At 45.9% G+C, this 11644-nt stretch overlaps 2 protein-coding genes across 2 annotated transcripts; one reads left to right on the top strand and one right to left on the bottom strand.

The window, feature by feature from the left end:
• The first annotated feature begins 6 nt into the window (after window positions 1-6).
• eif2s1b (eukaryotic translation initiation factor 2, subunit 1 alpha b) lies at window positions 7-2933 on the top strand. Its single transcript, XM_052052473.1, has 8 exons — window positions 7-178; window positions 1022-1264; window positions 1365-1444; window positions 1534-1685; window positions 1816-1922; window positions 2016-2113; window positions 2232-2375; window positions 2486-2933. The coding sequence occupies exons 2-8, from the start codon at window positions 1024-1026 to the stop codon at window positions 2609-2611; spliced, it is 948 nt and encodes a 315-aa protein (XP_051908433.1). The 5' UTR covers window positions 7-178; window positions 1022-1023; the 3' UTR covers window positions 2612-2933.
• A 77-nt stretch (window positions 2934-3010) lies between these two features.
• rbm25b (RNA binding motif protein 25b) lies at window positions 3011-11588 on the bottom strand. Its single transcript, XM_052052422.1, has 17 exons — window positions 11353-11588; window positions 10808-10908; window positions 10334-10539; window positions 10114-10171; window positions 9770-9930; window positions 9501-9683; window positions 9345-9428; window positions 6903-7162; window positions 6671-6782; window positions 6504-6593; window positions 5673-5746; window positions 5159-5309; window positions 4536-4986; window positions 3967-4247; window positions 3783-3881; window positions 3665-3712; window positions 3011-3512 (listed from the first exon to the last, which is right to left on the bottom strand). The coding sequence occupies exons 2-17, from the start codon at window positions 10884-10886 to the stop codon at window positions 3420-3422; spliced, it is 2430 nt and encodes an 809-aa protein (XP_051908382.1). The 5' UTR covers window positions 10887-10908; window positions 11353-11588; the 3' UTR covers window positions 3011-3419.
• Window positions 11589-11644: the final 56 nt, after the last annotated feature.

Here is an 11644-nt window from a genome sequence, read left to right as displayed (position 1 = left end):
TGCGCATGCGAGGCTGAAAAAAAAGATCGTTTCCGGGTCGAAAAATTAGCAGTCGTGAAACTCAGCTAACGGGTGCTAGTTTACAGTCACTAAAACGAAGCCGAGTGGAGCAGCATTGGAAATTTAAGCACGCAGTGAATCACTTTCAAGTCTTTCTTTACCCAAACACATGACACAGGTGAGGTTGGACGGACAAAGCGGACGCTTTAGTGGCAAGCGGGCGACGTTAGCTGCTAGCCTTGCTTGCATGTGCCGCATGTGAGCTGGGCACCCGGTTACTAGTTCCAAGCTAATAATGCTATTGGCTTTTTTTTTGTTCATTATTTTAATCTTATCGTTTCTTGAGATAATATGACACCATAAATTCCACGTAGGGCAGATATTTAAATATTCGGAGCCGTGTTTGTCTTACTGCATATATATAGTGGTAATTAACACGTTGGAACCTTTTCTGTTGCATCATCTTGAGTCCGACAAAAAGTGCGAATGTAAATATTCTTGACGATACTGTACATTTTGTGGCAATGGTTTATATTTATGTTAAGTATTCCGTTGGACCACTCAGGGATTAAAACCAGAAGTTACTTGTTGCTACGATGATACAATATGCCAATTGACTACTTGGAGCCTAAAATATGTAGGTAGTTTACCGGATAGCCACACTTGGCAAATATTTGGTTGAAATAGACGTTTTGACTTTAGATTTTTAATTTGATTTAACCATAATTCCCAAATGACTCTTTGAGCTTCCCTGTTCTGAAGGGCGGTGCAGTACAGTATACGTAAATTGTAGTTTCAGTTAAATATTTTTCTTTGAAAAGCGCTCTCGTAGCATTTGGTGATCCTCATAGTTTTTAAGTTAGTGACCAAACCCTAATGCAAATAGTGAACATTCATGAGTAGGATGCAAAACTTTTAATTGCCTATGTTGTTTAAATTTAACCGCTAGTTGAACCTCAAATTATAACCCTAGAACTCTCTAATATTCAAACTATTTTTGTTGTTGATGTTTTTGAAATAGCAATGCCTGGACTCAGCTGTCGATTTTACCAGCACCGCTTCCCAGAGGTGGAGGATGTAGTCATGGTGAACGTGAGGTCCATCGCAGAGATGGGAGCCTACGTCAGCCTCCTAGAGTACAACAACATCGAGGGCATGATCCTCCTGAGCGAGCTGTCGCGTCGACGTATTCGCTCAATCAACAAGCTCATCCGCATAGGACGCAACGAGTGCGTGGTGGTCATCAGAGTAGACAAAGAGAAAGGTTAGTTACCGCGGCGGCCATGTGCCCTTTGCTACTCCGCTGTTCATACATGTTTGGTGGAAAGAGCCTTAACCGTGTCTCTGCTCTGCTTTCCCATTAGGATACATTGATCTGTCAAAAAGAAGAGTTTCACCAGAAGAGGCCATCAAGTGTGAAGATAAATTCACCAAATCTAAAACTGTTAGTCAGATTGACATTATTTGACAGCAATCCTGTTTTTTTTTTTTCTGTGATTGCAATCGACACTGACCTGTGATGTGTGTGCATAGGTATACAGCATCCTGCGACACGTGGCCGAAGTGCTGGAGTACAGCAAAGACGAGCAGCTGGAGAGCTTGTATCAGCGTACCGCCTGGGTCTTTGACGAGAAGTACAAGCGGCCGGGATACGGCGCCTACGACGTCTTCAAACAGGCCGTGTCGTAAGTGCTGCAGCACTTGTGTCACGCGGACCAACACTGTTGATCCTTCACAAAATGAAGCCGGCGGTAATTTTTCTGCCAAAATGGGACGTGTTCATTTCATACTATGACGCGTGTTCTGTTGGTGCAGTGATCCTTCGATCCTGTGTGACCTGGACCTGACAGAAGAAGAGAGGGCCGTGCTTATCGACAACATTAACAGGCGACTCACGCCGCAGGCCGTCAAGATCCGAGCAGGTGAGAAAATCATTTTGAAAAATATTTTATTTCTAATAACATCACTTTAATTCATGAAAGAAAAAACCTCACCTTTTCTTGTCTTGATGACAGACATTGAAGTGGCTTGTTACGGCTACGAGGGCATCGACGCCGTGAAGGAAGCGCTGAGGGCGGGACTGGGCTGCTCGACAGAGGCCATGCCCATTAAGGTGACATCATGACCACCAGCACGGAATTGAAAGCGCTTTGACCTTTCTTCCTCATACTGACTACAGTGACTCCGCTGTAAACAATGTCGATGAGAAAGAGGCCGATCTTTCCCCACAGATCAACCTGATCGCTCCTCCCCGCTACGTGATGACCACCACCACTCTGGAGCGCACGGAGGGCCTCTCCGTCCTCAACCAGGCCATGGCGGCCATCAAGGAGAAAATCGAAGAGAAGAGGGGCGTCTTTAACATCCAAATGGAGGTGAGCCAAAGCATTGATGCGGTTTTCGATGAACAACTAACATGGGAGGAGCTCCCATTCCTAGATAGACATACGGCAAACCAAATGCGCGTCACAACTGTTCCCTTCAGCCCAAGGTAGTGACGGACACTGATGAGACGGAGCTGGCCCGGCAGCTGGAGCGGCTAGAGAGGGAAAATGCCGAGGTGGACGGAGACGACGATGCGGAGGAGATGGAGGCCAAAACAGAGGACTAAAGAAACATGGATACAGTCAGTTCATCAATCACAAACTGCGATTAAAAGTGCCTCTTTTGGACTTTTAACGGCAGTTTTCTGTTTAGCCCGCTTGCTTAAGAAGATATTTGACACATCAAGGGCACAGTGTGCTTCTATTTTGTAATGACATCGGCGTGACCTTCAAACAAGTATCTATGGGGTTGTCACGTAACGGGGTGCAAACAAAAAACTGCAGAATCTGCTGCCTGCCCATCATTCAGTGGTGACATTTACGGGGGATTTTACTGATAGGATCTACTCTTGTCTGTTCCCTTGGCAACAATAAAAATCTTGATCTCGACATGTCATAAGCATCTTCATTTCCTAGCTTCAACACATTTAAGTATCGCCAAGTTTTACAGTCAACCAGAAGAAAAGTATAAAACAAAAATGTTTTATTGAAATGGTCACCAATACAAAACACAATGGAGATCATTAACTGTAAAATTTTCCTGTCGAGCTTTTAACAAATGTATTTTGGCTGAAATGATGAAATTAATGACATGGCCCCCCCACCAAGCCGTCATTGCAGGTGTGCACACAAATGAAGCAACCCACATTCAAACGACACGTTGAAGGCAACCTTTCTCAATTAGCTCCCCACCAACAAGAAGTTCAAGTACTTTGATTAAAAACAAGCAAATGGTCCTTTTCAGGAAATTATTTTACCCGAGAGTGACATTATTTACAACGAAAATGGTGACGCGGCAGCTAAGGACAAGTTGCAAGGGCCATGACCAAGCTCTCCTCAATCTATTATACATTATAACGAAGAACGCCATTTCTTTTATTTTACCAGACCAATCTTCTTGGCTTCCGTTTCATAGATGAGCAACCTCCACATCTTTACAATGAAGACTTCAGCCTCTTCATCAAGAACCTACAAAAATAAAATAAATATTAATGTGAAGCAATTTGTTGGCGCATAAAATCACATAGCCCAACAAAATGGCAAACGCACTATACAGTAGATAAGAGTCGCGTGACGGCGGTGGGGGGAAAAAAAAATATCAGCTCGTGTCAATGACTCACCATAGCGACATCATCCAAGATGCCCTGCGGGGTGCCGTGAGCCATCACCTGCGGAGACAAGTGTGAGTGCAGCCGTGCCACAGGCGTGGGGGTAAGCGACCAAGGACGAGATTGATACCTTGGAGCAGACAAAGTCCACTAATGTGGGCTCTTCCTCTCCGATGTACTCGATGATCTTTTTATTGATCCACGGCCGCACGTGCCGTTCCATTAACGCCTGCGGAGAAATCCAGAAGAAGCGGTGTCACGTGACCGGCGTCCCCATCCCGTCCGAGTACAAATACTAACCAAGTACTGCTTACCGTGTCCACCATGGACCAATCCAGAGGGTAAGAGAACAGATCGGGCTTGGCCGTGGGAATCTTTTCGATGAGGCTCTTGATGTGTTTGCGCTTCTCCTCCGAGTTCGGGCCCTTGGCCCCGTCCGCCCCCAGGCTCTTGTCGTCGTCGTAGTCCAGAGGCACGAGCTTCCTCTTGCGCGGCTGCTCGTCTGCTTCCTCGTCGTCGAACTTGCCAAAGACGCTGTCGACGGGCAGCTTCTTCCTCTTGCCTGCACTGGGCTGACTGGGACTGCCGCTCGCACCTGCGTTAAGGGTTCATCTCTGAAACGTTCACTTGGTCAAAGTTGTCTTCCTGAAACGTCTGAATAAGATGTGCGACTGGAGGCACAGGAACACCCAAGTTTGCCTGGAGGTGGTCTTATAGCCTTTATCTTTAACATGCTCGTCTGAAATTGTCTTTCGAAGCTCCAGAGGCAATACTCTCCGTTATGTCCTCTGGTCCATGTTTAGTGTACTTAACACAAATATCTATTTTTGACAATTCTTTCAACGTTCCACGCCTATTTCTGAATGTAGTAAAATGCACTCACCAAGTTTGAGGCTCAGGCCGATCTTGGGTCTGTTCTCATCGTCAGGCAGCTTGTTGGGGGGCGAGTTCTCATGTGGGATGATGATGCCGCACGGCGACTCGTTGCCGGGCGTGTCGGGCGACGCGTTGCCGCTCGCCGACGACACGGACGGCGCCGCCGTGATGGGCCTCATGGTGGGCTTGAGGCAGGGTTTCACTTCAGGATTGTCCTCTTCGTCGTAATAGTTGTCTTCGCCCTCCTCGACCTCCTCATCCTCCGAGTGGGCGCCGTGAGGACGATGCTCCGGTCTGTCTTGGTGGCCACTGTGGTTCTCCCTGTGGTCCCCTCTTTGTTCACGGCGGTCCCCTCGGTGGACCCGTGAAGCCCTATGGCGCTGCTCCCGTGGCTCCTCGGGCTCCGGCTCTTGGACGATGGGAGGTCGTCTCAGTCGCTCCTCCTCTTCCTCCTCCATCTTGACCAATAGGATGCGACAGAGGTGAAAATCATGGACATGAATCAACGTGCAAGGAATGATGACGTGACCTTCACAGAGACAGCGCTCACGCGCGCTCGCATCCACATTCACTCACTCTCACACACACACACACACACACGAATGATGCTGTCATGAGATCAGCATTTACCCTGCGTAGCTCCGAGTCTGGGTCTGGATGTCCCTCGTCTAGCAGCCTCTGTCTGATTTTCTCCAGCTCCTCCTTCTCTCTCTTCCTGTCACGCTCATCCGCCTCCGCCTCCTTCTCCCTGTCTCGAAGGCGCTTCTGCAGTGCACTGCCCCTAGTGGCCGCAACGAGCAATGACGCACATCAGAACAATGGCTGCAAGGTTCCCCCACACCCCAACCCGTCTGCCACCAGACTGTAAATATGGGCCATTGTCATGATCAAAGAAAAAATTAAAAAAAATTGTTCAGGTAGATATCTATAATGACCTCTTTTGCGTGTTTAGGTATACAAAGGCAGTACGGTCCGTTGGTTTTAGTCTTGCACTTTGTCTGCCCCAAAATAGCCGACTTACTCTGCAGGTCATCGAACCCAATTCAGATCAAAATGGTGTCACCTGGACAATGCACTGTAAAAATACAGCCAAATTGGGCTTACGGGTGATGTGACGACCTACACTGGCTTTCGTGCCTCCTACCTGTAGTATTTAGGGTCATCTCTGTCATCGTCGTAGTCTTCCAGGAAGCCTTTTAGCCGTTTGCCTTCCTTTACCTGACACAGAAATGAAATGGGAACACCTTACAGCCATTCTTAACTACAGCGCAATATAATGCTGGAAAAGAATAGTAGGCCTTAAATCAGAGCGTGCGACGTCAACACATCGAGACACGAGATTTCTGCCAACAATTACAACAATGCACTTTCTGGGATGATGGTGCAAAGAATGTGAAAGGAGAAGAATGTCCAACTAAGTTTTCTGTGGGAAAAGAGCAAACACAAAAGACTAACTTAATTGTTTCACCAGTTGTCGAGACGATTGAGTATGAACACGGATGACGGAGCAGACGTTTATTTCCTTAATTAGCAAGTTGGTTCCCATTGCCACGTTCTTGAAAGAACCCTCTGTCGGCATTTGTCTTCACAATTTTTTGTGAAACAAGGACTTTGGAATGCAACAAGAGTCATCTCGAAACAACTCAAATCAGTCTCATCTGTTTGACAAGGTGAATGAAGACGTACGTTAGCTCCTTGAGCCGCAGAACGACAGGCTAGCTGCTATATCATTGTTACCTGTGATTAGAAAGGTTAGTATCGCTCCTTTTTTTTTTTTTTTTTTTTTTAAGAACCCCAGAAATTCTACCAAACCGTCATCACACAACCACATTTGGACACAGCTGAACAACCAGGAATCCAAAGTATCCCAGTGGGGTATAACCGCTAAATGGGTGTTGCAAGGAGGGAAGAAGAAAGAGGTAAGTGGACATTTTCAGTTGATTTAGGCAGAGCCGAGTAACAAAATCTCTCTCACCATCTCTCGTCGGCGCTCCTCTTCCCTCTCGACATCTTTGGCATAATCCCGCGCTTTCTTCCTCTCCCTGAGCTCCCAGTTTTTTAAGCGCTGTTGTCAAAAGGAGGCGAGATGAACCACACCGCCACCAAAGTCAAACAAAAGCGCTCCTACGAGTCCACTCCTACCTCCTGATAGGCTGCTTCTTTGTCTCGGAGCTTCCTCTCCAGCCTCCTGCGTTCATGCACCTCCTCCTCATCGTCTTGGTCTCGTTTTTTCTCTCGCTCTCGGCTTTTCTCCCTGTGGCAAAAAAAGAAGTGCCGCACTTGTTTGCATAGAAGCGGTATACTGTAAAAATAATGTCTATCACAACATTCCAGCATCCATGAATTATATAGAAGTGATTTTTTTTGTCTTTACCTGGAGCGGCTGCGGGCAATGCTCTTGTCTCGACTTCTGTCCCTCTCCCAGTCTCGCTCTCTGGTCCGGCGCTCGCGGTCTTTGTCTCGGTCCCGTTCGCGCTCTCGTTCCCTGTCCTTCTCGCGTTCCCTCTCGCGCTCCTTCTCCTTCTCGCGGTCTCTTCGCTCCCTTTCGCGCTCGCGCTCCTTTTCCCGCTCGCGCTTCTCCCGCTCAAACTCCAGACGCTCCTTCTCCCGCTTGTCCTTCTCCTCCTCACGTTTCTGTCGGAGGAAAACACACAAGAGGTTCAGTGGACGGACGGCATGGAGCGAGGCCAACTTTTGCACTCAACTTGCTTCAGTGGCAAGACGAGGAGCTTTTCATATGCTCTCACTCGTCCATGCAACGGCTACAAGTCCTCAAGCTTACTTGGGCTACAGACAGTCAAGTATAGTGAAGATGTAACTGGAAAAATCATACGAGAAACGACAAAGGGAAAAAAAAAAAGGCGCCGCAAGAGACAATGCAATTTGTCAGTCTTTGCTTGAACTTGTTGTTTGGGACTTACAGGTGATGAACTATGGACTCAGCCCTTCGCTGCCCCTATAAGCCTTTTAAGTTAGGCCTGGGAGGAAAGCAGGTCACACGGTATACAAGGGAAACACGTTATGGGTTTGAGGTTTGTTTGAGCATCATCAACAAAACAAAAAAAAAACAACTTTTTTTTTATTTCAGTGAGTACATTGGCATTCTGGCAAAAACATCAGGAACAATTTGAACAGGTAAATCAAAAGTATTGTAGAAGCTTGTCTTACCCCCTTCAGAAGTCTACGGCGGATCCTGGCGACCCAAGGCGCACGCGCACACATACACACACACACATCAACTCTGCCTTTGAGAGCATTACACACAAGGCTTTTTGGATGGGAACATCTTTGAAAAAAGGAAGAAAGTAAAAATGCTGGACAAGCTGACACACAATCATGCTGAAAAAACTGGGACGGACAAGCCTTGGGTCTAATGCGTTGCTAGACAAAAATAACTGGCGTAAAGTGCACAAAATAGATGGATAGTCGTTATTCTTTTAGTGATGTCACATCAGTTGACTGTTACTGTCTTGCACTTACCGTACCCTAACATACAGGAACAACGATCCAAGTCAGGGAAAAATGAGTTTCCGTAGTCAGTCAAAAAGTGACCTACACGCGAATGGAAGTCGTGCTTCAAACTAAGTCAATGGAAGTGTCGAGCATGGGAAATTACTCTTACTTATAGCCGATACTGACATGTCGCAGTAAACAACCATTTCATTCAACACAATTGTAAACCTTCCCATTGTGATTTATTCATCAGGAGATGCATTTCAATGAATTACATTGCCTCTTCTCAATTTGAACACCTTACCAATACAGTACTTTCTACACTTCAGTAAAAAAAAGGTGTAACAGTTTCTGTCCAATTTTCCTGGTTGGAGCATTTGATTTAGCAGAATGCTAAAATTAGAAATAAGAACAAATGTCACTCCCTTCGCCCTCCCAGAATGTAAAGACTGAGATTTTGTCTGCTTTCCAGTAGAACGCTCGCAACGTGTCAAGCTCAGTATATTAAGACTAAGGCAGAGCGAGCCAAACAGTGAAAGACAACGAGATGAAAACAAGACCTCCAGACATCACCACATGCAGAGGCACGTACCTTTAGAGTCTTCAGACCACCGAGCTGCTGTGAAGAGGGCACCCCCCTCTCTCATTACCCCGTACTTATGCATCATACTTAAGATGGCCACGGTTACGGCAGCGGTTATTGACAAAGGTTTGTGCTTTAAACAGAACCATCATCATTTAGAACAACGGCTTACAGAAGACTCGTAAAGGCTCACGCACTCTTCGGCTTTCCGGTGCACCGCTAACGGGCGCGGATTGGTCAGAGTTGGCAAGGACGCGGGTCAAACAGGCCGAAGTGCAGTGCAGTTGCCCCTCTGCGAGTCCTCAAGAGGGGGGCGCCCAGTTGATGTAGAAAGTAAAGGAAGGCTCATACTTACATCCTATCCTCGCAACTTTTTCCAAAGCTCTGAGATTCATCTTGCTTTAGTCACCATATGATCACTATCATAATGGTGGGGTTTAATCAATAGATTAGCTTTTAAGTAACTTTTCATCGTCTCCATGCATTGTATGTGTGTGCGTGCGTGTGCGATAAATGCAAAAATATTTGTCACACCTAAATAGGTTCAATACACAATTCGTTTGAGGTGAGACTCGGACATGAAAGATCAAATAGTGCACAAGGTGTGGAGCAAATTTATCGCAATGTGTACTTTAATGCTACCCAATTCATGGTGCGGTCCTAATGTCGGTACAATGTATCAACTGTTGCCGAGTGTGCAAGCTACAGGAGTGAACTACGTGATCAGCTGCTGTCCAAAAACCTGTAATGTCAACGAGAGGATCAAAAGGGTGATTTTACCTTGTGAGTGTCTCGAAATTTACTAATCTCTCTGGTAATCAGGTCTCTCTTGTCATCCTCCATATCGATTGTGTTCAAGTCATCCTGTGGGATTGACATGCGTCATTTCTTGCCACTTGTTTACGGGCACAACTCTTCGAAACCGACTTGTCATACCTCATCTTTTTTGTCCTTTTTTCTTTTTCGCCGCAAGGACTCTTCATCCTGACAAGGCGCGCTGAGCTCGTCAGCATATTCCCGCATTAATCCATCAATGGCACCTTTGACGACCTGATCCTTCTTTTTGGTCTCCTCATCCAGAACCTCCTCTTGATCGTTTCCATTCTCCGAGTCCACTTTCTGCTCATACAGAAAACAACGTCTAAAAAAAAAGAAACAAGCATAACGTTGAAGACCAAGATTACTAAGAAAACAAAATGTCCTACCCCATTAGCGCTCTTCTTCTTGGCCTTCCACTCATCCAGCTGTGCTTCAGTTTTAGGATCCACTCTCACAAGAAGGCTTTTGTCCCCAATGTGCATGTCATGAAGCAGCCGCAGAGCTCGTAGAGTGGAGTCCGGCTCTTTGTACTCACAAAAACCAAACGCTGGCACAATAGACAAACATGAGAATATTTACAAAGTCCCATTTGACCGACATTTTTCTTTTTCTAGACGAAAATCTAGACACCAGAATTTTGAAAAATGGCGGTTTACAAATGTCACGCAATGTGAGGGTTCTATAAAACTATATAGTTCTTATAAATCAACAGCTTTTCATTATGGTTCACCTTGTAACTTGCCCGAGGCTCCTTGAACTCTTTTCCAGCTCAGAACTATTCCACACTTCTGTAAGAAGGGCACAACAAGACCCCCAGAACAAATGAGTTTCAAACTCCCCAAAGAACAATAATTCAGACCATCAAATATGAGCATTTAAATTGGTGGTAAGGCACCGTTCTTAATAATTAGTAAATGTATACCAGACCCTCATATAACCTAGCCCCTCACCGCGAGCAGCTGCCGGATGAGCATATCTGAGGCTTTATCAGATATGTTGCCCACAAACACTGTGGTGGTGGGGCCAGCCTCGTCATCTTTGGCTCTGAGGAGAGCATCCTTCCTATGGACTGGAGGTTTGCTGACCACAGGCAGAGACGACACTATTACAGGATTAGGGGCCATGATGCCCATGTGGACCGGGATCATCGGAGCTCCTGCAAATGAAAAAGCTGTGCATTACTCATCTGTATTTAATATTCATGAAAATACTGTAATTTTTTCCAGTCACGTTGTTCAATTTAAGAGGCAGACACACATACAATTGGGCCATGTTGGTCATCTCGAGTACACCACAGAAGTCAGAGCAATAGCAACACATACGGAGTCTACTGCGTTTTAGAAATTGTTTAAAATGTAAAAAACATGTATGGCCACACTTAAACACTGCATGAATTAGAGCATGTGAATTATTTGGAGCCTTACCTGCAGGGAAACCAGCATACTGAGGGGGTATCCCAGGAGGGGGTAATAGTGGCCGGTTTAAATGTGGAGGAAAGGACATCGTGGGTCTAAATTGGACTGACCTGATGTGGAATAGTGACAAACACGCATTATGTTTTACTCTGAATATCTAACACAGACTAGCTTCAGAGTGTCAAAGCGAATACCTAGTGCTTTAATAAAGGGAGATCCCAATTTCCCCGCATTGTAAACTGTAACTTTAGCGTTGGCTATCGTCGTTGAACGATTCCAGAATCAACACCCTGCTAACGGTTGGCAATCGTGCTAAGGAAATAGACCAGTACCTATGGGTCAAACTGCGGTGTTTGGGTGAAAACAGAAGTTGTGTCGCTTATTTCTTACTATAGTAGTCATAACGACGAAAACGTCGAGAATAAAATGTTACGGCCATTAACCACGCTGTTACCCGGCACGGCTAAACTATGCTAAGCTATCATCAGCTAATAAACGCTAACAGTCTAGCGAAAGAAATAGCGCATTAAAAGACAATATACATATACACCCACCCCGAAATATTCCTTGTCTGGATGTACCAGAGCCAAAACTGTTCTTTAAAGTGCAAACGGCTTTCAAAAGCTGCTGGTGTTGGATTAGCACAACAGCTAGCTGCCGGCCCGCTGCTACACAGACGCAAACGCCGAGGTTGAAGCAATGGAGCAGCGAGAGGTTATAGTTCCGGGATGTGGCCGGCGGACGGAGCTACAATGGTTTCGTTCAACACTCAGCAGAAAACAGATTGGATGTGGAAACCTAGCATGTATGCTAATAAATATTTTATTACTATAATATGTCGTACTC

This window comes from Hippocampus zosterae, chromosome 19 (assembly GCF_025434085.1).
Source record: "Hippocampus zosterae strain Florida chromosome 19, ASM2543408v3, whole genome shotgun sequence".
In the NCBI taxonomy this organism is placed as follows: domain Eukaryota; kingdom Metazoa; phylum Chordata; class Actinopteri; order Syngnathiformes; family Syngnathidae; genus Hippocampus; species Hippocampus zosterae.
This window is presented reverse-complemented; position numbering and strand designations above follow the sequence as displayed.

What these genes read in the sequence shown, in the direction of transcription:
- eif2s1b (XM_052052473.1), top strand. Translation starts at nt 1,024, where the DNA reads ATGCCTGGACTCAGCTGTCGATTTTACCAGCACCGCTTCCCAGAGGTG. An exon ending in GGCCGTCAAGATCCGAGCAG is followed by an intron (nt 1,923 to 2,015) that starts GTGAGAAAATCA and finishes TCTTGATGACAG; the next exon opens with ACATTGAAGTGGCTTGTTAC. An exon ending in TCTTTAACATCCAAATGGAG is followed by an intron (nt 2,376 to 2,485) that starts GTGAGCCAAAGC and finishes TGTTCCCTTCAG; the next exon opens with CCCAAGGTAGTGACGGACAC.
- rbm25b (XM_052052422.1), bottom strand. Translation starts at nt 10,886, where the DNA reads ATGTCCTTTCCTCCACATTTAAACCGGCCACTATTACCCCCTCCTGGG. An exon ending in TCATCCGGCAGCTGCTCGCG is followed by an intron (nt 10,172 to 10,333) that starts GTGAGGGGCTAG and finishes CCCTTCTTACAG; the next exon opens with AAGTGTGGAATAGTTCTGAG. An exon ending in ATTGGTCCATGGTGGACACG is followed by an intron (nt 3,882 to 3,966) that starts GTAAGCAGTACT and finishes ATTTCTCCGCAG; the next exon opens with GCGTTAATGGAACGGCACGT.